This window comes from Bufo bufo, chromosome 9 (assembly GCF_905171765.1).
Source record: "Bufo bufo chromosome 9, aBufBuf1.1, whole genome shotgun sequence".
Lineage (NCBI taxonomy): Eukaryota > Metazoa > Chordata > Amphibia > Anura > Bufonidae > Bufo > Bufo bufo.
The window spans coordinates 3,010,634-3,038,621 of NC_053397.1; the positions used below are offsets into that span (position 1 = coordinate 3,010,634).

The following is a 27,988-nucleotide window of genomic DNA, read 5'->3' on the forward strand; positions in this document are numbered from 1 at the left end:
CAATACTACAAACTACAGCTCACAGCACACCGCCACATACTGCCGACAATACTACAAACTACAGCCCACAGCACACTCCCACATACTGCCCCAATACTACTACATAGAGCTCACAGCACACCGCCACATACTGCCGACAATACTACAGCTCACAGCACACCGCCACATACTGCCGACAATACTACAGCTCACAGCACACCGCCACATACTGCCAACAATACTACAAACTACAGCTCACAGCACACCGCCACATACTGCCGACAATACTACAAACTACAGCCCACAGCACACCGCCACATACTGCCCCAATACTACTACATAGAGCTCACAGCACACCGCCACATACTGCCCCAATACTACTACATAGAGCTCACAGCACACCGCCACATACTGCCCCAATACTACTACATAGAGCTCACAGCACACCGCCACATACTGCCGACAATACTACAGCTCACAGCACACCGCCACATACTGCCAACAATACTACAGCTCACAGCACACCGCCACATACTGCCGACAATACTACAAACTACAGCTCACAGCACACCGCCACATACTGCCGACAATACTACAAACTACAGCTCCCAGCACACCGCCACATACTGCCGACAATACTACAAACTACAGCCCACAGCACACCGCCACATACTGCCAACAATACTACAAACTACAGCCCACAGCACACTCCCACATACTGCCCCAATACTACTACATAGAGCTCACAGCACACCGCCACATACTGCCCCAATACTACTACATAGAGCTCACAGCACACCGCCACATACTGCCCCAATACTACTACATGGAGCTCACAGCACACCGCCACATACTGCCGACAATACTACAGCTCACAGCACACCGCCACATACTGCCAACAATACTACAAACTACAGCCCACAGCACACTCCCACATACTGCCCCAATACTACTACATAGAGCTCACAGCACACCGCCACATACTGCCCCAATACTACTACATAGAGCTCACAGCACACCGCCACATACTGCCCCAATACTACTACATGGAGCTCACAGCACACCGCCACATACTGCTGACAATACTACAAACTACAGCTCCCAGCACACCGCCACATACTGCCGACAATACTACAAACTACAGCTCACAGCACACCGCCACATACTGCCAACAATACTACTAAATACAGCCCACAGCACACTCCCGCATACTGCGGTCACACGGCTTCTCTCCGCTGTACGCGCTCGGACATGTGGTGGAATAATACTTCACGACTTCCATAATATAAGCCCTACCGCGATAACGTGCCACAACAATACTACCGCCATATAGTGCCGACAATATTGCAAACTACAGCCCACAGCACACTCCCACATACTGCCGACAATACTACAGCTCACAGCACACCGCCACATACTGCCGACAATACTACAGCTCACAGCACACCGCCACATACTGCCGACAATACTACAGCTCACAGCACACTGCCACATACTGCCGACAATACTACAGCTCACAGCACACCGCCACATACTGCCGACAATACTACTACATAGAGCTCACAGCACACCGCCACATACTGCCAACAATACTACAGCTCACAGCACACCGCCACATACTGCCGACAATACTACAGCTCACAGCACACCGCCACATACTGCCCCAATACTACTACATAGAGCTCACAGCACACCGCCACATACTGCCGACAATACTACAGCTCACAGCACACCGCCACATACTGCCGACAATACTACAGCTCACAGCACACCGCCACATACTGCCGACAATACTACAAACTACAGCTCACAGCACACCGCCACATACTGCCGACAATACTACAAACTACAGCCCACAGCACACTCCCACATACTGCCCCAATACTACTACATAGAGCTCACAGCACACCGCCACATACTGCCGACAATACTACAGCTCACAGCACACCGCCACATACTGCCGACAATACTACAGCTCACAGCACACCGCCACATACTGCCGACAATACTACAAACTACAGCTCACAGCACACCGCCACATACTGCCGACAATACTACAAACTACAGCTCCCAGCACACCGCCACATACTGCCGACAATACTACAAACTACAGCCCACCGCCACATACTGCCCCAATACTACTACATAGAGCTCACAGCACACCGCCACATACTGCCCCAATACTACTACATAGAGCTCACAGCACACCGCCACATACTGCCCCAATACTACTACATAGAGCTCACAGCACACCGCCACATACTGCCCCAATACTACTACATAGAGCTCACAGCACACCGCCACATACTGCCGACAATACTACTAAATACAGCCAACAGGACACCGCCATATAGTGCCGACAATACTACACACTACAGCCCAAGGCACACCGCCATATACTGATGACAATACTACTAAATACAGCCAACCGTGTACTACCAAAAATGCTACTAAATAAAGCACACCGCAGTATACTACCGACAATACTACTAAATACAGCCCACAGCACACTGCCATATACTGCCAACAATACTACTACATGCAGCCCACAGCATACCAACATATACTGCCAACAATACTTACTACAGCCCAGAGAACACCGCTATATACTGACAACAATACTACTAAATACAGCCTACAGCACACCGCCATATACTGCCTAAAATACTACAAAATACAGCCCACTGTACACCGGCATATACTGCCGAAAATACTGCAAGAGAGCCCACAGCACACCGCAATATAGTGTCAATAATACTACTAAATCCAGCCAACAGCAGGAAGCACAGTATTACTTCCCCAGCCTCCTATGCGGTTATGGGGGGCGCACAGTACTACTTCCCCGGCCCCATGGGACTCTTACCCTGTCCGTGGACGGAGCAGATGAAGCAGAGGGCCGCGAGGTGCAGCACCAGGGGTACAGGCCCCATGATTTTCTGGTGTCCCCCTCTGACAGGTTCACCTGATGAGGGTGATGACTGTGGCGCTCCTGATGGGGATAGTAGTGACTGCAGGTAACTAACAACACTCGGCTCTGCTCCGTCTGTTGTCCTGGGAACTCCAGGGGGTAAACACAGGAGGGGCAGGGAGCGGCCTCCTGTCTACTGCCCCTGCCCCCAACCTGCAGGAGCTCACCTGCTCGGGGGTATACAGGGCACCATCCGGGAAAGGGGTCTGGTGGAGTACTGAGGGGTCTAGAGAGGACAGAGGGGTCTGGTGGAGTACTGAGGGGTCTAGAGAGGACTGAGGGGTCTGGTGGAGTACTGAGGGGTCTGGTGGAGTACTGAGGGGTCTGGTGGAGGACTAAGGGGTCTAGAGAGGACAGAGGGGTCTGGTGGAGGACTGAGGGGTCTAGAGAGGACAGAGGGGTCTGGTGGAGTACTGAGGGGTCTGGTGGAGTACTGAGGGGTCTAGAGAGGACAGAGGGGTCTGGTGGAGTACTGAGGGGTCTAGAGAGGACAGAGGGGTCTGGTGGAGTACTGAGGGGTCTAGAGAGGACAGAGGGGTCTGGTGGAGTACTGAGGGGCCTAGAGAGGACTGAGGGGTCTGGTGGAGTACTGAGGGGTCTAGAGAGGACAGAGGGGTCTGGTGGAGTACTGAGGGGTCTAGAGAGGACAGAGGGGTCTGGTGGAGTACTGAGGGGTCTAGAGAGGACAGAGGGGTCTGGTGGAGTACTGAGGGGTCTAGAGAGGACAGAGGGGTCTGGTGGAGTACTGAGGGGTCTAGAGAGGACAGAGGGGTCTGGTGGAGTACTGAGGGGCCTAGAGAGGACTGAGGGGTCTGGTGGAGTACTGAGGGGTCTAGAGAGGACAGAGGGGTCTGGTGGAGTACTGAGGGGTCTAGAGAGGACAGAGGGGTCTGGTGGAGTACTGAGGGGTCTAGAGAGGACAGAGGGGTCTGGTGGAGTACTGAGGGGTCTAGAGAGGACAGAGGGGTCTGGTGGAGTACTGAGGGGTCTAGAGGGGACAGAGGGGTCTGGTGGAGTACTGAGGGGTCTGGCAGAGGACTGAGGGGTCTAGAGAGGACTGAGGGGTCTGGTGGAGTACTGAGGGGTCTGCAGAGGACAGAGGGGTCTGGTGGAGTACTGAGGGGTCTGGTGGAGTACTGAGGGGTCTGGTGGAGTACTGAGGGGTCTAGAGAGGACAGAGGGGTCTAGAGAGGACAGAGGGGTCTGGTGGAGTACTGAGGGGTCTGGCAGAGGACAGAGGGGTCTGGTGGAGTACTGAGGGGTCTAGAGAGGACGGAGGGGTCTGGTGGAGTACTGAGGGGTCTAGAGAGGACTGAGGGGTCTGGTGGAGTACTGAGGGGTCTAGAGAGGACAGAGGGGTCTGGTGGAGTACTGAGGGGTCTAGAGAGGACTGAGGGGTCTGGTGGAGTACTGAGGGGTCTAGAGAGGACAGAGGGGTCTGGTGGAGTACTGAGGGGTCTAGAGAGGACAGAGGGGTCTGGTGGAGTACTGAGTGGTCTAGAGAGGACAGAGGGGTCTGGTGGAGTACTGAGGGGTCTAGAGAGGACAGAGGGGTCTGGTGGAGTACTGAGGGGTCTAGAGAGGACAGAGGGGTCTGGTGGAGTACTGAGGGGTCTAGAGAGGACAGAGGGGTCTGGTGGAGTACTGAGGGGTCTAGAGAGGACAGAGGGGTCTGGTGGAGTACTGAGTGGTCTGGTGGAGTACTGAGGGGTCTAGAGAGGACAGAGGGGTCTGGTGGAGTACTGAGGGGTCTAGAGAGGACAGAGGGGTCTGGTGGAGTACTGAGGGGTCTAGAGAGGACAGAGGGGTCTGGTGGAGTACTGAGTGGTCTGGTGGAGTACTGAGGGGTCTAGAGAGGACAGAGGGGTCTGGTGGAGTACTGAGGGGTCTAGAGACGACAGAGGGGTCTGGTGGAGTACTGAGGGGTCTAGAGAGGACAGAGGGGTCTGGTGGAGTACTGAGGGGCCTAGAGAGGACTGAGGGGTCTGGTGGAGTACTGAGGGGTCTAGAGAGGACAGAGGGGTCTGGTGGAGTACTGAGGGGTCTAGAGAGGACAGAGGGGTCTGGTGGAGTACTGAGGGGTCTAGAGAGGACAGAGGGGTCTGGTGGAGTACTGAGGGGTCTAGAGAGGACAGAGGGGTCTGGTGGAGTACTGAGGGGTCTAGAGAGGACAGAGGGGTCTGGTGGAGTACTGAGGGGTCTAGAGAGGACAGAGGGGTCTGGTGGAGTACTGAGGGGTCTAGAGAGGACAGAGGGGTCTGGTGGAGTACTGAGGGGTCTGGCAGAGGACTGAGGGGTCTAGAGAGGACTGAGGGGTCTGGTGGAGTACTGAGGGGTCTGCAGAGGACAGAGGGGTCTGGTGGAGTACTGAGGGGTCTGGTGGAGTACTGAGGGGTCTGGTGGAGTACTGAGGGGTCTAGAGAGGACAGAGGGGTCTAGAGAGGACAGAGGGGTCTGGTGGAGTACTGAGGGGTCTGGCAGAGGACAGAGGGGTCTGGTGGAGTACTGAGGGGTCTAGAGAGGACGGAGGGGTCTGGTGGAGTACTGAGGGGTCTGGTGGAGTACTGAGGGGTCTGGCAGAGGACAGAGGGGTCTAGAGAGGACAGAGGGTTTTGAAGGAGGGCAGAGGGGTTTCCAGGAGAAGGACAGAGGAGTCTGGAGGAGGACTGAGGAGTCTGGAGAGGATAGAGGGGTCTGGTGAAGGGGAGAGGGGTTTCCAGGAGGAGGATTTACATAGAAACCTAGAATGTGTCGGCAGATAAGAACCATTTGGCCCATCTAGTCTGCCCAATATACTAAATACTATGGATAGCCCCCGGCCCTATCTTATATGAAGGATGGCCTTATGCCTATCCCATGCATGCTTAACCTCCTCCACTGTATTTGCAGCTACCACTTCTGCAGGAAGGCTATTCCATGCATCCACTACTCTCTCAGTAAAGTAATACTTCCTGATATTACTTTTAAACCTTTGCCCCTCTAATATAAAACGATGTCCTCTTGTAGCAGTTTTTCTTCCTGTAAATCTTCTCTCCTCTTTTACCTTGTTGATTCCCTTTATGTATTTAGCAGTTTCTCTCATCTCCCCTCTGTCTCGTCTTTCTTCCGAGCTCTACATGTTAAGGTCCTTTAACCTTTCCTGGTAAGTTTTATCCTACAATCCATGGACCAGTTTAGTAGCTCTTCTCTGAACTCTCTCCAGAGTATCAATGTCCTTCTGGAGATATGGTCTCCAGTACTGAGCACAATACTCCAGATCAGGTCTCACTAGTGCTCTGTAGAGCGGCATGAGCGCCCCCCTCTGTCTACCGGTAATGCCTCTCCCTATACACCCAGCATTCTGCTAGCATCTCCTGCTGCTCTATGACATGGTCTGCCTACCTTTAAGTCTTCTGAAATAATGACCCCTAAATCCCTTTCCTCAGATACTGAGGTCAGGACTGTATCACTGATTGTATATTCTGCTCTTGGGTTTTTACGTCCCAGGTGCATTATCTTGCACTTATCAACATTAAATTTTAGTTGCCAGATTTTTGACCATTCCTCTAGTTTTCCTAAATCCTTTTCCATTTGGTGAATCCCTCCAGGAACATCAACCCTGTTACAAATCTTTGTGTCATCAGCAAAAAGACCCACCTTACCATCGAGGTCTTCTGCAATCTCACTGATAAAGATATTAAACAATATGGGTCCCAGAACAGACCCCTGAGGTACCCCACTGGTAACAAGACCTTGGTCTGAATATACAGTACTCCATGGACTACAACCCTCTGTTGTCTGTCCCTCAGCCACTGCCTAATCCATTCAACAATATGGGAGTCCAAGCCCAAAGACTGCACTTTATTGATAAGCCTTCTATGTGGGACAGTATCAAAAGCCTTACTGAAGTCCAGATAAGCGATGTCTACTGCACCTCCTCCATCTATTGTTTTAGTCACCCAATCAAAAAAATCTATAAGATTAGTTTGACATGATCTCCCTGAAGTAAACCCATGCTGTTTTTCATCTTTCAATCCATGGGATTTTAGATGTTCCACAATCCTCTCCTTGAGTATGGTTTCCATTAATTCCCCCACTATTGATGAGAGAAAAAAATAATAATAAAAAGAGGGTTTTTTTATATCACCAGGGGGCGCCACTCATAGTTTGATTGCATATAAAATATCATCATAAATATTTAAAAGGTAGGAACATTTTGTTTTGTTTTTTAATAAAATATATATTTTTTACCAGAGTCACTCAATTATGGTGAAATGGAATGTAATCATGTAGTGAAAAATCCACACGGCTTGTAGCCATACAAAATTCATCCATAAAATGGAATTGTAATTGTACTCACTTCACCCAGGAGGAGAGATGGGGGATAAACTCAAGACACCCCCAAACCCTTCCTCCTGCGCCTGGTTCGCTTCTAGGGTATCAGGAAATAACGGCAGTCCTAGGGCTGGAACTTATTGTCAAATCCTTTATTCAGACAATCAGGGTAGGGTGAGGAAAAGGCCCAACGCGTTTCGGGGATATATAAATCCCCTTCATCGGGAGCATATACACTTTTAAAGATAGTGGCTTATTTAAAACCAAATCTGGCGCCAAAAACGGTGTTTGAAACGTCACTTCCGGTCCGCGTGTGTCCATGTGTTCCAGCATGGAACGCAAAACCGGAAGTGAGGTGTACAAAATACAAAGCGTCTACATATCTATAATTAATTTAATGTTAATTTGCCTAAACGAGGCTACTAAACAGGTTATGTTGTATATGTATCGATCTTAAATATAGTATAGGTTATGACCTTTGATCCGATATACAAGCCCCGTCTCTTCTGCACATGTGAACGAACAACCAGAAGTGAAATCACTTCCGGTGGACCGGGTACTAGAGATGTAAGTCTACACAAACTGGTCTTCTCTAAGAAGGAGAGACATGTATTGGTCACATTGGTGAAGAGAGCAGGGGAGAGGTAGAGATTTTTTAGTTAGTGTTTGTTTTAACAGTCTACGTCGACGTCCGTGGAATGACGTCACCCCCCCGATCTCCCACTATTGATGTCAGGCTTACTGGCCTATAGTTGCCCGATTCCTCCCTACTACCTTTCTTGTGAATGGGCACAACATTTGCTAATTTCCAATCTTCTGGGACGACTCCTGTTGCCAGTGATTGGTTAAATAAATCTGTTAATGGTTTTGCTAGTTCACCGCTGAGCTCTTCTAATAGCTTTGGGTGTATCCCATCAGGCCCCTGTGACTTATTTGTAGTAATTTTAGACAGCTGACTTAGAACCTCTTCCTCTGTAAAGACACATGCGTCAAAAGATTCATTAGTCTTCCTTCCTAACTGAGGTCCTTCTCCTTCATTTTCCTTTGTAAAGACTGAACAGAAGTATTCATTGAGGCCGTCAGCTAGTTCTTTATCTTCTTCCATATACCTTCCTTCTTTTGTTTTTATTTGGTAATTCCTTGTTTTAGTTTCCTTTTTTCATTTTATGTATCTGAAGAATGCCTTCTCGCCTTTTTTCCCTGACTGAGCTAATTTCTCTTCTTCCTGTGCTTTAGAAGCTCTTATAACTTGTTTGGCCTCTCTCTGCCTAATCTTATAAATTTGTCATCCTCGTTTGTTTAATTTTTATAATTCCTAAATGCTATCTTTTTGTTTTTAATGATTTGGGCCACTTCTGCTGAGTACCACAGTGGTCTCTTCCTTTTTTTGCTTTTACTGACAAGCCTAATGCAATCTTCTGTTGCCTTCAATAGTGCCTAAGTAGTCCTATTTCTCCTGGACTCCAATGAAACTGTTCCAGTCTGATAGGGACTCGTATACCACTAACGTAATTTTAGAAAAGTCTGTTTTTCTAAAATCTAAAACTTTTGTTTTTGTGTGGTGTGACTCAGTCACTGTACTTACAGTAAACCACACTGACTGGTGATCACTAGATCCCAAGCTTTCCCCTACAGTAATATCAGATACCAAATTCCCATTTGTGAATACTAAATCTACAATGGCCTCCTTCCGGGTTGGCTCCTCCACTACTTGCTGTAGAGATAATCCCAGTAGGGAGTTTAGAATATCTGTTCTCCTGGCAGAACTAGCTATTTTGGTTTTCCAGTTTACATCAGGAAGATTGAAGTCTCCCATAATGATAACTTCCCCTTCAATGTCATTTTAGCTATTACCTCCACTAGTAGATCATCTAATTCTTTGACTTGGCCGGGTGGTCTATATATCACACCTACACGAGTTACTGCATGGTTATCAAGCGGCGTGGTAACCCAAACTGACTCTAAATTGTTCTCGCTAACTTGTATCAAATTAGATTTTATGCTATCTTTCACATACAGGGCCACCCCTCCCCCTTCTTGCCTTCTCTGTCTTTCCTGTATAGAGAGAACCCTGGTATTGTTATATCCCAGTCATTTCTCCCATTGAACCACGTCTCAGTAACAGCCACTACATCTATATTCTCAGATGCCATTATAACCTCAAGTTCATTGATCTTATTCCCTAAACTGCGAGCATTTGTAGATAAGAATCTGAGCTTGTCATTTCTTAACCTATGTGCTACTGGCATCTTCTGGCATTGTTCCGGGGGGGCAGTCGGACTGCTGGATTATCACTCTTTTGCCCCCCTTTCCTAGTTTAAATGCACCTTAGCAAATACTTGGAACTGTTCACCGAGGACATTCGTTTCCTTGAGAGAAAGATGCAAACCATCTTTCTTGTACAGTTCTTTTCCATTCCAACAAGAGCTAACATGAGACACAAAGGCAAACCCTTGGTTCAGACACCATTCACCAAGCCATACATTGAATTTCTTAATGCGCATCTTCCTGTCATGCTGAAGGTTATGCACAGGCAAAACTGCAGAGAATGAAACAGTTGATGCAACCTCCCGTATATCCTTTCCAAGTGTGTGAAAAGCTTCCTTCACCTTTGAAACCTCATTGCAAGCCAGATCGTTTGTCCCCAGATGGACAATAACATCCACCTCCCTTTCCTGCTTTGCTTGCCTTACAATATTAAGGATCCGTCGTCTATCCCTGCTAGCGGTAGCACCAGGGAGACATCTCACAACACCATTCTCCTCAAACTTCCCACCTCTTATGATGGAATCGCCCACCAACAGCTGCTTACTATCAGTCCTCACCTTCTCCTTTTTGTCTTTGGCTGGAGTCTTACATACTTTAGGCATGGGAGATGATTGTTTCTCACCCACTGTGCCTGAGCCATCCTCCATGTTGCTCTTGCACTCTGAAAGTGCTACAAATGAATTATGGAGAGCCACAGACTGTGGGACATGCCTTCTATCCACAACTCTCAGTCTACCTGAACCTACAGTAGCCCATCTTCCATTTCTAGGGGGCCTCTGTGGCAGTGGCATTGCAATGTTCTCAGCCTGAGTTTGTTTAACAGTTAATTTACAAATCTCAGATTTCAAAAATGTGATTTCCTGCTGCATTATGGAGAGCTGTCTACAGATCAGACAGTATCCAAACCTCCGAAGAGTGGAACCTTAAATAAAAGCACAACAATTCCTGCACAGAGGGCCGTCGTTAATATTGATTGGACCCTCGGCAAAAATTTACTTGGGCCCCCTGGATCCTGCCTTCCCACACCTTAGCAGCAATCACGCCCTCCACCACAACACACACACAAAATCCACACATCTGGTAGAGTCCAGTGAATGACTGTAAATACTTCCAGTTCTGAAGACTCCAGCGGCTCAGGATCAGTGCTCTGGGCAGCTGGGCTCAGGCTGGAAGTGGGCACCGCTCTGCAGGAAGGAGACCGGCGCTCGCCTCACCCTAGTGTTACAGTGCACCCCAGCACCCCACAGTAAGCAGTATAGCACCCTATAGTATACAGCACCACACAGTATGCAGTATAGCACCCTATAGTATACAGCACCTCACAGTATGCAGTATAGCACCCTATAGTATACAGCACCACACAGTATGCAGTATAGCACCCTATAGTATACAGCACCACACAGTATGCAGTATAGCACCCTATAGTATACAGCACCTCACAGTATGCAGTATAGCACCCTATAGTATACAGCACCACACAGTATGCAGTATAGCACCCTATAGTATACAGCACCCCACACTATACAGTACCCCACAGTATATAGTAGAGCAGTATAGCAGCCCACAGTATACAGCACCCCACAGTATACAGTAGAGCAGTAAAGCACCTCACCGTATACAGCACCCCAAACTATACACGATACAGCATCCCACACTATAAAGTACAGCAGTATAGAACTCCACAATATACAGCACCCACAGCATACAGCCCCCCACAGTATACAGTACAGCACTCCACAATATACAGTAAACAGCCCCCCCCACAGTATACAGTACAGCACTCCACAATATACACTATACAGCACCCCACACTATAAAGCCCCCCACACTATACAGTACAGCAGTATAGAACTCCACAATATACAGCCCCCCACAGTATACAGTACAGCACTCCACAATATACAGTATACAGCCCCCCCCCCACAGTATACAGTACAGCACTCCACAATATACACTATACAGGCCCCCACACTATACAGCACCCCACACTATACAGTACAGCAGTATAGAACTCGACAATATACAGCACGCACAGTATACAGCCCCCCACAGTATACAGTACAGTACTCCACAATATACACTATACAGGCCCCCACACTATACAGCACCCCACACTATACAGCACCCCACACTTTAAAGCCCCACACACTATACAGTACAGCAGTATAGAACTCCACAATATACAGCACGCACAGTATACAGCCCCCCACAGTATACAGTACAGCACTCCACAATATACAGTATACAGCCCCCCCCCACAGTATACAGTACAGCAGTATAGCACTCCACAATATACACTATGCAGCCCCCCACAGTATACAGCCCCCCACACTATACAGGCCCCCACTATACAGTAGTTTACAGTATATTAGCATAACAGCCCCTGTCACCTTTTTCTGATGTAATCTTCACAAAAAAAGCTCCACAGTTAAGGCAAACTTCTGTCACAACACTCCTGGTAGGACCTTGATGACCTCATAGCCATGTGACCAGTAATATTGCTAGGTTACTGGTCACATGGTGATGATGTCATCTAAGGTCCTAGAGAATCACAGCTCACAGTACGCTGCCTGGAGTGCCGGCAGGCATGGCAGCACCCCCTGTGTAGCTGACAGCCTGACACCCGGGGCAGTGGCAAGCAGGGCTCAAGAGGCAGCTTCCTTGGGCCCCCCAGGAGCAACTGGGCCCGGGGCAGCTGCCCCTTTTGCCCCTTGTTAAAGACGGCCCTGCCTGCACAGAACCAGGTCTGCCATTGTAAAGAGGGGAAAGATTATAAACAAACAAATCTCACTTTTTTTTTAGATTGTATCCACCTCCAGATTACCTCCTGAATATCTCAGATGCACTTAGTAATGCTGCACTTTGAAAATGCTGCAAGCTATAAACAGAGGTTTGGAGGAGGACAGATGGATCTAGAGGGGGGCAGAGGGGTATGGAGAGGACAAAGTAGTCTGGGGGGGGGGGGGGGCAGAGGGGTCCGGAGGAGAACAGTGGGGCTCAGAAAGGACAAAGGAGTCTAGAGAGGACAGAGGAGTCTGGAGATGGACAGAGGGGTCTGGAGATGGACAGAGGGGTCTGGAGATGGACAAAGGGGTCTGGAGATGGACAGAGGGGTCTGGAGATGGACAGAGGGGTCTGGAGATGGACAGAGGGGTCTGGAGATGGACAGAGGGGTCTGGAGATGGACAGAGGGGTCTAGAGGGGGGCAGAGGGGTCTAGAGGGGGACAGAGGGGTCTAGAGGGGGACAGAGGGGTCTAGAGGGGGACAGAGGGGTCTGGAGAGGGACAGAGGGGTCTGGAGAGGGACAGAGTGGTCTGGAGAAGGACAGAGTGGTCTGGAGAGGGACAGAGTGGTCTGGAGAGGGACAGAGTGGTCTAGAGGGGTCTGGTAGGGGAGAGAGTGGTCTGAAGAGGGACAGAGTGGTCTGGTAGAGGACAGAGTGGTCTGGAGAGGGACAGAGTGGTCTGGAGAGGGACAGAGTGGTCTGGAGAGGGACAGAGTGGTCTGGAGAGGGACAGAGTGGTCTGGAGAGGGACAGAGGGGTCTGGTAGGGGACAGAGTAATCTGAAGAAGGACAGAGTGGTCTGGTAGAGGACAGAGTGGTCTGAAGAGGGACAGAGTGGTCTGAAGAGGGACAGAGTGGTCTGGAGAGGGACAGAGTGGTCTGGAGAGGGACAGAGTGGTCTGGAGAGGGACAGAGTGGTCTGGAGAGGGACAGAGGGGTCTGGTAGGGGACAGAGTAATCTGAAGAAGGACAGAGTGGTCTGGTAGGGGACAGAGTGGTCTGAAGAGGGACAGAATGGTCTGGAGGGGGACAGAGGGGTCTGGAGGGGGACAGAGGGGTCTGGAGGGGGACAGAGGGGTCTGGAGGGGGACAGAGGGGTCTGGAGGGGGACAGAGGGGTCTGGAGGGGGACAGAGGGGTCTGGTAGGGGACAGAGGGGTCTGGTAGGGGACAGAGGGGTCTGGTAGGGGACAGAGGGGTCTGGTAGGGGACAGAAGGGTCTGGTAGGGGACAGAGGGGTCTGGTGATGGACAGAGGGGTCTGGAGATGGACAGAGGGGTCTGGAGATGGACAGAGGGGTCTGGAGATGGACAGAGGGGCCTGGAGAGGGGCAGAGGGGTCTAGAGGGGTCTGGTAGGGGAGAGAGTGGTCTGGAGGGGGAAAGAGTGGTCTGGAGAGGGACAGAGGGGTCTAGAGGGGTCTGGTAGGGGACAGAGTAATCTGAAGAAGGACAGAGTGGTCTGGTGAGAGACAGAATGGTCTTGAGGGGGACAGAGTGGTCTGGAGGGGGACAGAGTGGTCTGGAGGGGGACAGAGGGGTCTGGAGGGGGACAGAGGGGTCTGGAGGGGGACAGAGGGGTCTGGAGGGGGACAGAGGGGTCTGGAGGGGGACAGAGGGGTCTGGTAGGGGACAGAGGGGTCTGGAGGGGGACAGAGGGGTCTGGAGGGGGACAGAGGGGTCTGGAGGGGGACAGAGGGGTCTGGAGGGGGACAGAGGGGTCTGGAGGGGGACAGAGGGGTCTGGTGGGGGACAGAGGGGTCTGGTAGGGGACAGAGGGTTCTGGTAGGGGACAGAGGGTTCTGGTAGGGGACAGAGGGGTCTGGTAGGGGACAGAGGGGTCTGGAGATGGACAGAGGGGTCTGGAGATGGACAGAGGGGTCTGGAGATGGACAGAGGGGTTTGGAGATGGACAGAGGGGTCTGGAGAGGGGCAGAGGGGTCTAGAGGGGTCTGGTAGGGGAGAGAGTGGTCTGAAGAGGGACAGAGTGGTCTGGTAGAGGACAGAGTGGTCTGGAGGGGGAAAGAGTGGTCTGGAGAGGGACAGAGGGGTCTAGAGGGGTCTGGTAGGGGACAGAGGGGTCTAGAGGGGTCTGGTAGGGGACAGAGTAATCTGAAGAAGGACAGAGTGGTCTGGTGAGGGACAGAATGGTCTGGAGGGGGACAGAGTGGTCTGGAGGGGGACAGAGTGGTCTGGAGGGGGACAGAGGGGTCTGGAGGGGGACAGAGGGGTCTGGAGGGGGACAGAGGGGTCTGGAGGGGGACAGAGGGGTCTCCAGGGGGACAGAGGGGTCTCCAGGGGGACAGAGGGGTCTGGAGGGGGACAGAGGGGTCTGGAGGGGGACAAAGGGGTCTGGAGGGGGACAAAGGGGTCTGGAGGGGGACAAAGGGGTCTGGAGGGGGACAGAGGGGTCTGGTAGGGGACAGAGGGGTCTGGTAGGGGACAGAGGGGTCTGGTAGGGGACAGAGGGTTCTGGTAGGGGACAGAGGGGTCTGGTAGGGGACAGAGGGGTCTGGTAGGGGACAGAGGGGTCTGGTGATGGACAGAGGGGTCTGGAGATGGACAGAGGGGTCTGGAGATGGACAGAGGGGTCTGGAGATGGACAGAGGGGTCTGGAGATGACAGAGGGGTCTAGAGGGGGACAGAGGGGTCTAGAGGGGGACAGAGGGGTCTAGAGGGGGACAGAGGGGTCTAGAGGGGGACAGAGGAGTCTGGAGAGGGACAGAGGGGTCTGGTAGGGGACAGAGGGGTCTGGAGGGGGACAGAGGGGTCTGGAGGGGGACAGAGGGGTCTGGAGGGGGACAGAGGGGTCTGGAGGGGGACAGAGGGGTCTGGAGGGGGACAGAGGGGTCTGGAGGGGGACAGAGGGGTCTGGAGGGGGACAGAGGGGTCTGGAGGGGGACAGAGGGGTCTGGAGGGGGACAGAGTTGTCTGCAGGGGGACAGAGTTGTCTGCAGGGGGACAGAGTTGTCTGCAGGGGGACAGAGGGGTCTGGTGGGGGACAGAGTGGTATGGTGGGGGACAGAGTGGTATGGTGGGGGACAGAGGGGTCTGGTGGGGAACAGAGGAGTCTAGAGAGGGACAGAGGGGTCTGGTGGGGGACAGAGGGGTCTTTCCAATGAAGACACATGCATCCTGCATCTTAAAGGGGTGCAGCAGAACAGCTACTTATCTCCTATTCACAGGTTTCTGATCTCTGGGCGTAAATTGTTCTTATGGAACAAACCCTTTAAGCCGCAGACGAGCAGAACTGGGAAATGTCAGAACAGTCTGCAGAAACCAGAAGCAGAAGCAGAACTAGAAGAGAAGACAGAAGCTCCAGACAATGAGCATCGTGCTGCTCCGCACCATGGTGAGATATATCCTGCAGATTATTACACCTCTGACCTCTCCTGAGATCTGCAGAACATCGCTCTGTCCTCTCTACCTCCTGACAGATACATAGTGATATATCCTGCAGATTATTACACCACTGTCCTCTCTACCTCCTGACAGATACATAGTGATATATATACCTGCAGATTATTACACCACTGACCACTCCTGAGATCTGCAGAACATCGCTCTGTCCTCTCTACCTCCTGACAAATACATAGTGATATATCCTGCAGATTATTACACCTCTGACCTCTCCTGAGATCTGCAGAACATCGCTCTGTCCTCTCTACCTCCTGACAGATACATAGTGATATATCCTGCAGATTATTACACCACTGTCCTCTCTACCTCCTGACAGATACATAGTGATATATATACCTGCAGATTATTACACCACTGACCACTCCTGAGATCTGCAGAACATCGCTCTGTCCTCTCTACCTCCTGACAAATACATAGTGATATATCCTGCAGATTATTACACCTCTGACCTCTCCTGAGATCTGCAGAACATCGCTCTGTCCTCTCTACCTCCTGACATATACATAGTGGTATATCCTGCAGATTATTACACCACTGTCCTCTCTACCTCCTGACAGATACATAGTGATATATATACCTGCAGATTATTACACCACTGACCACTCCTGAGATCTGCAGAACATCGCTCTGTCCTCTCTACCTACTGACAGATACATAGTGATATATCCTGCAGATTATTACACCTCTAACCTCTTCAGAGATCTGCAGAACATCGCTCTGTCCTCTTTATCTGCTGACAGATACATAGTGATATATCCTGTATATCCTGCAGATTATTACACCACTGACCTCTCCTGAGATCTGCAGAACATCGCTCTGTCCTCTCTACCTCCTGACAGATACATAGTGGTATATCCTGCAGATTATTACACCACTAACCTCTCTAGAGATCTGCAGAACATCGCTCTGTTCCCTCTACCTCCTGACAGATACATAGTGATATATCCTGCAGATTATTACACCACTGACCTCTAGAGATCTGCAGAACATCGCTCTGTCCTCTCTACCTCCTGGCAGATACACAGTGATATATCCTGCAGATTATTACACCTCTGACCTCTCTAGAGATCTGCAGATCCTCGCTCTGTCCTCTCTACCTCCTGACAGATACACAGTGATAGATCCTGCAGAGTATTACACCTCTGACCTCTAGATCTGCAGAACATCTCTCTGTCCTCTCTACCTCCTGACAGATACATAGTGGTATATCCTGCAGATTATTACACCACTAACCTCTCTAGAGATCTGCAGAACATCGCTCTGTCCTCTCTACCTCCTAACAGATACATAGTGATATATCCTGCAGATTATTACACCACTGACCTCTCCTGAGATCTGCAGAACATCGCTCTGTCCTCTCTACCTCCTAACAGATACATAGTGATATATCCTGCAGATTATTACACCTCTGACCTCTAGAGATCTGCAGAACATTGCTCTGTCCTACCTCCTGACATATACATAGTGGTATATCCTGCAGATTATTACACCTCTGTCCTCTCTACCTCCTGACAGATACATAGTGATATATATACCTGCAGATTATTACACCACTGACCTCTCCTGAGATCTGCAGAACATCGCTCTGTCCTCTCTACCTCCTGACAGATACATAGTGATATACCCTGCAGATTATTACACCTCTGACCCCCCCCCCCAGAGATCTGCAGAACATTGCTGTACTCTCTACCTCCTGACAGATACATAGTGATATATCCTGTATATCCTGCAGATTATTACACCTCTGACCTCTCCTGAGATCTGCAGAACATCGCTCTGTCCTCTCTACCTCCTGACAGATACATAGTGATATATCCTGTATATCCTGCAGATTATTACACCTCTGACCTCTCCTGAGATCTGCAGAACATCGCTCTGTCCTCTCTACCTCCTGACAGATACATAGTGGTATATCCTGCAGATTATTACACCTCTGACCTCTCCTGAGATCTGCAGAACATCGCTCTGTCCTCTCTACCTCCTAACAGATACATAGTGATATATCCTGCAGATTATTACACCTCTGACTTCTCTGGAGATCTGCAGAACATCGCTCTGTCCTCTCTACCTCCTGACAGATACATAGTGGTATATCCTGCAGATTATTACACCTCTGACCTCTCCTAAGATCTGCAGAACATCGCTCTGTCCTCTCTACCTCCTAACAGATACATAGTGATATATCCTGCAGATTGTTACACCTCTGACTTCTCTGGAGATCTGCAGAACATCGCTCTGTCCTCTCTACCTCCTGACAGATACATAGTGATATATCCTGTATATCCTGCAGATTATTACACCTCTAACCTCTTCAGAGATCTGCAGAACATCGCTCTGTCCTCTCTACCTCCTGACAGATACATAGTGATATATCCTGCAGATTATTACACCTCTGACCTCTCCTGAGATCTGCAGAACATCGCTCTGTCCTCTCTACCTCCTGACAGATACATAGTGATATATCCTGCAGATTGTTACACCTCTGACTTCTCTGGAGATCTGCAGAACATCGCTCTGTCCTCTCTACCTCCTGACAGATACATAGTGATATATCCTGCAGATTATTACACCTCTGACCTCTCCTGAGATCTGCAGAACATCGCTCTGTCCTCTCTACCTCCTGACAGATACATAGTGGTATATCCTGCAGATTATTACACCTCTGACCTCTCCTGAGATCTGCAGAACATCGCTCTGTCCTCTCTACCTCCTAACAGATACATAGTGATATATCCTGCAGATTGTTACACCTCTGACTTCTCTGGAGATCTGCAGAACATCGCTCTGTCCTCTCTACCTCCTGACAGATACATAGTGATATATCCTGTATATAAACTGCAGATTATTACACCTCTAACCTCTTCAGAGATCTGCAGAACATCGCTCTGTCCTCTCTACCTCCTGACAGATACATAGTGATATATCCTGCAGATTATTACACCACTGACCTCTCCTGAGATCTGCAGAACATCGCTCTGTCCTCTCTACCTCCTGACAGATACATAGTGATATATCCTGCAGATTATTACACCTCTGACCTCTCCTGAGATCTGCAGAACATCGCTCTGTCCTCTCTACCTCCTAACAGATACATAGTGATATATCCTGCAGATTATTACACCTCTAACCTCTTCAGAGATCTGCAGAACATCGCTCTGTCCTCTCTACCTCCTGACAGATACATAGTGATATATCCTGCAGATTATTACACCACTGACCTCTCCTGAGATCTGCAGAACATCGCTCTGTCCTCTCTACCTCCTGACAGATACATAGTGATATATCCTGCAGATTATTACACCTCTGACCTCTCCTGAGATCTGCAGAACATCGCTCTGTCCTCTCTACCTCCTGACAGATACATAGTGATATATCCTGCAGATTATTACACCTCTGACCTCTCCTGAGATCTGCAGAACATCGCTCTGTCCTCTCTACCTCCTAACAGATACATAGTGATATATCCTGCAGATTGTTACACCTCTGACTTCTCTGGAGATCTGCAGAACATCGCTCTGTCCTCTCTACCTCCTGACAGATACATAGTGATATATCCTGTATATCCTGCAGATTATTACACCTCTAACCTCTTCAGAGATCTGCAGAACATCGCTCTGTCCTCTCTACCTCCTGACAGATACATAGTGATATATCCTGCAGATTATTACACCACTGACCTCTCCTGAGATCTGCAGAACATCGCTCTGTCCTCTCTACCTCCTGACAGATACATAGTGATATATCCTGCAGATTGTTACACCTCTGACTTCTCTGGAGATCTGCAGAACATTGCTCTGTTCTCTCTACCTCCTGACAGGGATATATCCTGCAGATTATTACACCTCTGACCTCTCTACCTCCTGACAGATACATAGTGATACAGTTGTGTTCAAAATAATAGCAGTCAGACATCACTAACCTGATCAATCACTGTTTTTGGTAGAAATGATATTTCTACATGGCAGATAATTTACTATCAGGTGTAGAGAGTAATAGAAACCCGACAGTCATGACACGCCTGCTGCTGATTCTCTGTAATTCAATCACTTATTGAAAGGGACATGTTCAAAATAATAGCAGTGTGGAGTTCAATGAGTGAGGTCAGTGATTCTTTGAATAACAGGTGGCAATGATTGCCCTTATATAAGGCAGGAAGGCAGCAGATGTCGTACCTGCCGGTTACAGCGCATTTCTCTCTGAAACTCTGAGGAACATGGGTCGTTCCAGACATTGTTCAGAAGAACAGCGCACCTTGATTAAAAAGTTGATTGGAGAGGAGAAAACATATAAAGAAGTGCAGAAAATGATCGGCTGCTCGGCTAAAATGATCACAAATGCTTTAAAATGGCAAAACCTGAAAGACGGGGAAGAAAGCGAAAGACTACCATTGGAATGGATAGAAGAAAAGCCAAATGATGAGGACTCGGCCAACAATCAGCTCCAGGAAGATGAAAGAAGGTCTGAAGTCACCTGTGAGTCCTGTTACAATGAGAAGACGCCGATGTGAAGCCGAGCGATCTGCAAGAAGCCCCCGCAAAGTCCCACTGCTGGAAACAAGACGTGTGCTGAAGAGCTTACAATCTGCCAAAGAGCACATTGACGGCCTGAAGAGACATTCTGTGGACTGATGGAAGTAAGATGGTTCTGTTTGGGTCTAGTGGCCGGAGACAGTTTGCCAGACGACCCCCAAACACTGAATTCAGCCCCAGTACACTGTAAAGACAGTAAAGCATGGTGGACAAGCATCATGATATGGGGATGTGTCTCATACTACGGGGCCTATTTATCGCAGACCAGGGATCACGGATCAGTCTGAATCCATCAGAAGACTGGAAGAGGTCACGCTGCCTTATGCTGAAGAGGAGATGCCCTTGAAATGGGTGTTCCAACAAGACAACGACCCCAAACACACCCGTAAACGGGCAACATCTCGGCTCCAGACCATCAAGACTGACGTTATGGAGCGGCCGGCCCGATCCCCGGGTCTTAATCCAATAGGAAACTTGTGGGTGACATCGAAAATGCAGTTTCTGGGGCAAAACCAAGAAATAGAGAAGAACTGTGGGATGTGGTCCGATCCTCCGGGGCCGGAGAACCTGGTCACAGGGGCAGAAGGTGGTGACTCCGAGCAGCACAGACGTCCAGCAGGTCTCAGAGACAGCGGGTATACAACTGAGTATTAGTGACGGGATTCAGAGGGAAGAAAAGCTTCAGACATTTCTCAGTTTATAGAGGGAATGTTTGTAAAGAAGAAGACGACAAACACTGCTATTTTTTTGAACAGTCTAATATTCACTTTTCTTCCATTTTTTTTTTTAGAGGAACAACACAAATGTGATATATTTTTCTTTATGATTTGATTTGGAATAGAAGGTGCAATGTTCCCAATGCATCTGTGTGGATGGAGATAGAAGCTATTAGAAGGATTCTGAGCTTTAGTCACTTTTTTAAACACTGCTATTATTTTGAACACAACTGTATATCCTGCAGATTATTACACCTCTGACCTCTCTACCTCCTAACAGATACATAGTGATATATCCTGCAGATTATTACACCTCTGACCTCTAGAGATCTGCAGAACATCGCTCTGTCCTCTCTACCTCCTAACAGATACATAGTGATATATCCTGCAGATTATTACACCTCTGACCTCTCTAGAGATCTGCAGAACATCGCTCTGTCTCCACTACATGAATGACGGCTGTATCTTATACCAATATGTGACTTTGTTTTTCTGTATTTATTTTTAAAGGGACAGTGCTGGTTTCTGGAACTTTCTGTGACTTGGATTTTTGGGGTATCCTTGTGTTTGGGGATCTTTCCCAACTTTGCTCCATGTGAGGACCGTAAAAATGGAACGGTTGTGGGTTGCCGAGGTCGCCACCTGCACTACTTGCCCTGGGTCTCATCAGGACGAGTCACTGGATTCGATCTGTCCGTTAATGACATAAGGCGTCTTACAAACAGCTCCTTCTCCGGAGTCCCGAACCTACGGACGCTAGACATGAGCTCCAACTGCCTGCCCCTGACCCTGCGGCCGGACATGGGGCCGTGTCAGCTGACCATCGACCCCGACGCCCTAGTGCACCTGAAGCACTTATGTGTCCTGGACCTCAGTGGGAACAGCCTGAGCGTCCTGCCTCCGCTCCCCGGAAACATCACTGAACTGAATATTAACCTCAACCACATCATCACGTTGTCGGGGCAGGATCTGGCCGGAGTGACAAAGCTAACAAGTCTGTACTTTGGTTGGAACTGTTATTACAGAAACCCCTGTGAGACAGAGGTGAAGATCCAAGATGACGTCCTCCGAGGCATGACCACCCTGAAGACACTGGTGCTCTCCTGCAACAACATGACTGCCTTCCCCAGGAACCTTCCATCTTCTCTCACCGTCTTGGACTTGTCTCAGAACAAGATCTCGCGGATTGTCCGGGACGACTTCTGCCAGTTCAGCCGGCTGATGGTGCTGGACATACAGTGGAACTGTCAGCGTTGCGACCACACTGTGCAGCCGTGCTTCCCCTGCCATAATAACAGTGCCCTGCAGCTGGGGCCGGGGGTGTTCGACTGCCTGGGGAACCTCTCCAGCCTCAACCTCAAAGGGAACTCAATTCTCACCATCAACGACTCCATCTTCGAAGGGATGATGAATCTGCGCAGCCTCGTTCTGGCCGACAACATCTTAGATTTAGAGAAGGAAACGTTTTTTTCCCGATTAGTGAATGTAAACTCCTTGGATCTGAGCTACAACTTTCACCCAGAACTAGTCCGCCCGAGGCTGGTGCTGAACCCCAGCGTCTCTGCCATGCGATCCCTCCACAGCATATCTCTGATGGGATATTTCTTCAATGTTCTCGATTATGAGGGCATCAAGCCGCTGCTCACGTTGCCAAATCTTCGAGACGTGAGCCTCAGGACGAACTTCATCCGGGAGGCCAACCTGAGCATGTTCCTAAGTCATAAAGAGCTGCGCGCATTGTCACTGGCAGAAAACTTGATCTCATTCCAAATAATCAGTCAACGACAAGAGGGACGGAAGCCATTCACTGCAGCTCTCTTTAACCGCCATGTAAATCCGGATGCATCATGGGAAGAACCAGGGAATGATGGAGAACAGGAACGCAGCAGTGGCCCTGACTACTCCCAGTGCTATGAGTACAACCATTCAGTCGACTTGTCCTTCAACAACTTAATGAGTCTGCAGGCCGATCACTTTTTGGGCATGGACGATATTGAATGTCTCAACATGAGCTACAACTTCATCAACCAACGTCTGGATGGGACTCAGTTCGCGCACCTGGCATCTTTGCGGCACTTGGATCTCTCGTACAACAGATTTGATTTGTACTATTACTTGGCTTTCAGTGAACTTCCGAATCTTAAAGTGTTAAACCTGGCCAACAACAACTACCAGTTCATGATAAACGGCGTCAACCACCGACTTGTCTTCATGGAGAACCTGACTTCTCTGATAGAACTGAATCTCAACAACAATCTGATCGGCTTGCGCACGACCAAGGAGCTGAAGAACCCGTCCCTGGAGAAGCTTCACTTCCAGAAGAACCTGCTGCATAGCATGTGGCTAAGCGGTAAAGACGCTTATATCACCATCTTCACAAACCTCACACGGTTGAAGTACCTGGATATCAGTTATAACAGTCTGGAGGTCATCCCGGGGAAGGCCTTGGAGAACCTGCCCATGTCTCTGGAGTATCTGATCCTTTCTTATAACCAGCTCTACTCATTTCACTGGGAGAACATTGCCCACCTCAGCAATCTGACGCACCTGGACCTCGGCTTCAACTCCTTGACCTTGTTGAGCAGTAACTTCACCAGTGGTAGGAGCCAACTCACCTTCCTAAATCTGAAGAACAACAAGATACGCTCCCTCAACAAGGCGTTCTTCACCACCTACTCCAAGCTCGTGCACCTATTCCTGGATAATAACCAGATACAGACCATTGACAGGGACAGCTTTCCCCAGGCACTTCTGTTGACGCTCAACCACCTGGACGTCAGCCACAACCCGTTCGATTGCACCTGTCACACCAGCTGGTTCATCAAATTCCTCATGGAGACGAATATTACTGTAGAACACCTGTCTACAAAAATGAAGTGTGACACCCCGGACACTATGAAGAAGAGGTCACTCCTCTATATGGACCCTCAGTCATGTCAAGACCTCTATGGCCATAAGTGCTTTGTCTACTCCACTGTCCTGCTGATAGTCCTGATGTCCCTCACAACAGTTTGGAAGCTCTTTTCATGGGATTTGTGGTACCTCAGCCAAGTCATAATGGCCTCTATGCGACGCTACACCAAGCTACATGGAGACGCTAATGAAGAGTATGACGCTTTTGTGGCGTTTAACACGGAGGACCATGCAGTGACGGACTGGGTCTACCATGAGCTCCTGGAACATCTGGAGGGACCTGAAATGAACATGTTTAACTTGTGCCTGGAGCAACGGGACTGGACCCCTGGAAAATCGAGCATTGAGAACCTGTATGAAGCAATATACAAGAGCAAGAAGACGGTATTGATCCTGACTCGTGAGGGCTTCAGCAGCGGCCTCCTGCGCCATGCTTTCCTTATGTGCCATCAAAGGTTACTGGATGAGAAGGACGTCCTGGTCTTAGTGATTCTCGACAACAAGATGAAAATGTCCAAGTACCTAATGACCAGGAGGAGGATCTGCCCTCAGACCTTCCTGAACTGGCCAAGAAACCCCCGAGCACACAGCCATTTCTGGTACAGTTTACGCATGATGCTGCGGTGGGACAGTCGTCGCTACTACAACCCTCACCTCCGGAAACAGCTAATCCAATAGTCCGGGCATGGCCAACCTGCGGCTCTCCAGCTGTTGTAAAACTACAACTCCCACAATGCCTTGCTGTAAGCTGATAGCTGTTGGCAGTCTGGGCACGATGGGAGTTGCAGTTTTGCAACAGCTGGAGGGGCACAGGTTGGCCATCCATGCAATAGTCTGTCTGCTTTGTGATGTGCGGTGTGTGTCCCTCTGTGAATGGACCCTAATAGTGAGTAAGTGGCCCCGACCATCAAGTCCTGCAGGGACAGGACACTCGCACTTGTTCATCTCCACAAAGAATGGCTGGAGCCACCGATTCTTCTGAAATTCCAGGAAATACTTAGGGTACAGCTACAAGGGTGGATTTTTTGCAGTTGTCGTGTCACGGTATGTCACATGGACAGACATTATATGGAAAGTCACCGTGTAGCCGTACCCTCATGTGAGAGGTGACGATGACCGCTCTTTCAGGAGTGCACCTAGAGGTCTGTAGGGGGTTCTCTATATTCCTGAGACGAGGATGCTGCAGGGCCATGGCACCCCCAGCGGAGGACAAATCCTCTGCAGAGTGGGTACCGACAAAGGTGGGCACAGAAGACCGGAGGGAGTAATGAAGAGGCTGCAAGCGCTGAGGGCCTCCTGTTAGACCGGATCTACAGCTGGACTTGATTTTCACTTGTTGATGAACATCTACTCAGTTTGTCTAAATTTCAGTAAAGAATGGGTTAACAATAGCACCGTGTCCATCGTATGTGTGTGTATATATAAACCGCCAGAGCGCACAATATGGTCACCCCCATCCTCCAGAGCTGCTGCATCATAATTCCTGTGTCACTTCAAGATCGTGCAGCACAAATAGAGGTGTGACCGGGGGGTGCGGCGGACGCTACGCTCGGGGGTCTACATGATAGACTGCTGGAGACCCTCTCTAGAGCTCAGGACGTGTAGATCCCGGGATCTGTTCTACTGTAAGTGAAACTGGGAAAGTTATACTATCCCGCAAAGGTCATTTATTTCAGTAATGTAAAGTGACCCTAACACGGAGAGCGAGAGATTCCGGCCTTTATTTGGTATAATCTGGAGGATTACGGCTCATGAAACCCCAAAGGCACAGTCTCAGGTCCCCTTTGCTCGGGGGGTACGGGCTAATTATCTGACTAGGTAAAAAGAGAGAGAGGGTCCAGCTTCCCGATAACGGGGAATCTTTATAATAATTCAGTGCAGTAAAAACCATAAACAATCCAGGTCTACGCGTTTCAGATCCTACAATATAGATCCTTACACATGACAAAGGGTTAACCCATTATCTGGAAGCTGGAACCTCTCTGTCTTTTACTTGGACATATACCCTCAGGCCCAGGTTCCCGGCGTGGTCCGTGCATCCTCAGGTGAGCGCGCCATTTCTCCTCTGTGGAGGGTACGGCTTATAGCGTCCTATGGTCGGACCCTTCCATCTCCTCTGTAGAGGGTGCGGCTTATAGCGTCCTATGGACGGATCCTTCCATCTCCTCTGTGGAGGGTACGGCTTATAGCGTCCTATGGACGGATCCTTCCATCTCCTCTGTGGAGGGTGCGGCTTATAGCGTCCTATGGACGGATCCTTCCATCTCCTCTGTGGGGGGTACGGCTTATAGCGTCCTATGGACGGATCCTTCCATCTCCTCTGTGGGGGGTACGGCTTATAGCGTCCTATGGACGGATCCTTCCATCTCCTCTGTGGAGGGTACGGCTTATAGCGTCCTATGTACGGATCCTTCCATCTCCTCTGTGGGGGGTACGGCTTATAGCGTCCTATGGACGGATCCTTCCATCTCCTCTGTGGAGGGTGCGGCTTATAGCGTCCTATGGACAGATCCTTCCATCTCCTCTGTGGGGGGTACGGCTTATAGCGTCCTATGGACGGATCCTTCCATCTCCTCTGTGGGGGGTACGGCTTATAGCGTCCTATGGACGGATCCTTCCATCTCCTCTGTGGGGGGTACGGCTTATAGCGTCCTATGGACGGATCCTTCCATCTCCTCTGTGGAGGGTACGGCTTATAGCGTCCTATGTACGGATCCTTCCATCTCCTCTGTGGGGGGTACGGCTTATAGCGTCCTATGGACGGATCCTTCCGTCTCCTCTGTGGAGGGTACGGCTTATAGCGTCCTATGGGCGGATCCTTCCATCTCCTCTGTGGAGGGTACGGCTTATAGCGTCCTATGGGCGGATCCTTCCATCTCCTCTGTGGAGGGTACGGCTTATAGAGTCCTATGGACTGATCCTTCCATCTCCTCTTTGGAGGGTACGGCTTATAGCGTCCTATGGACGGATCCTTCCATCTCCTCTGTGGAGGGTGCGGCTTATAGCGTCCTATGGACGGATCCTTCCATCTCCTCTGTGGAGGGTACGGCTTATAGCGTCCTATGGACGGATCCTTCCATCTCCTCTGTGGGGGGTACGGCTTATAGCGTCCTATGGACGGATCCTTCCATCTCCTCTGTGGGGGGTACGGCTTATAGCGTCCTATGGACGGATCCTTCCATCTCCTCTGTGGGGGGTACGGCTTATAGCGTCCTATGGACGGATCCTTCCATCTCCTCTGTGGAGGGTACGGCTTATAGCGTCCTATGGACAGATCCTTCCATCTCCTCTGTGGAGGGTACGGCTTATAGCGTCCTATAGACGGATCCTTCCATCTCCTCTGTGGGGGGTACGGCTTATAGCGTCCTATGGACGGATCCTTCCATCTCCTCTGTGGGGGGTACGGCTTATAGCGTCCTATGGACGGATCCTTCCATCTCCTCTATGGAGGGTACGGCTTATAGCGTCCTATGGACAGATCCTTCCATCTCCTCTGTGGAGGGTACGGCTTATAGCGTCCTATGGACGGATCCTTCCATCTCCTTTGTGGGGGGTACGGCTTATAGCGTCCTATGGACGGATCCTTCCATCTCCTCTGTGGAGGGCACGGCTTATAGCGTCCTATGGACGGATCCTTCCATCTCCTCTGTGGGGGGTGCGGCTTATAGCGTCCTATGGACTAATCCTTCCATCTCCTCTGTGGAGGGTACGGCTTATAGCGTCCTATGGACTGATCCTTCCATCTCCTCTGTGGGGGGGTACGGCTTATAGCGTCCTATGGACGGATCCTTCCATCTCCTCTGTGGAGGGTACGGCTTATAGCGTCCTATGGACTAATCCTTCCATCTCCTCTGTGGAGGGCACGGCTTATAGCGTCCTATGGACGGATCCTTCCATCTCCTCTGTGGGGGGTGCGGCTTATAGCGTCCTATGGACTGATCCTTCCATCTCCTCTGTGGAGGGTACGGCTTATAGCGTCCTATGGACGGATCCTTCCATCTCCTCTGTGGGGGGCACGGCTTATAGCGTCCTATGGACGGATCCTTCCATCTCCTCTGTGGAGGGTACGGCTTATAGCGTCCTATGGACGGATCCTTC

The 27,988-nt window shown here is 50.1% G+C and overlaps 2 protein-coding genes across 2 annotated transcripts in view; one reads left to right on the forward strand and one right to left on the reverse strand.

The window, feature by feature from the left end:
• CDHR4 (cadherin related family member 4) overlaps positions 1-3,048 on the reverse strand; it is a 37,385-nt gene extending 34,337 nt beyond the window's left edge. The window contains exon 1 of the mRNA XM_040408333.1: positions 2,843-3,048. Coding sequence (XP_040264267.1) covers positions 2,843-2,909 — 67 coding nt within the window. The 5' untranslated portion in view covers positions 2,910-3,048. The remainder of the gene's footprint in view (positions 1-2,842) is intronic.
• Positions 3,049-15,414: 12,366 nt separating this feature from the next.
• LOC120979521 (toll-like receptor 7) lies at positions 15,415-25,135 on the forward strand. The gene is made up of 3 exons (XM_040408321.1): positions 15,415-15,548; positions 15,585-15,664; positions 21,488-25,135. Exons 2-3 carry the CDS (start codon positions 15,638-15,640, stop codon positions 24,566-24,568), a joined length of 3,108 nt encoding a protein of 1,035 aa, XP_040264255.1. The 5' UTR covers positions 15,415-15,548; positions 15,585-15,637; the 3' UTR covers positions 24,569-25,135.
• Positions 25,136-27,988: the final 2,853 nt, after the last annotated feature.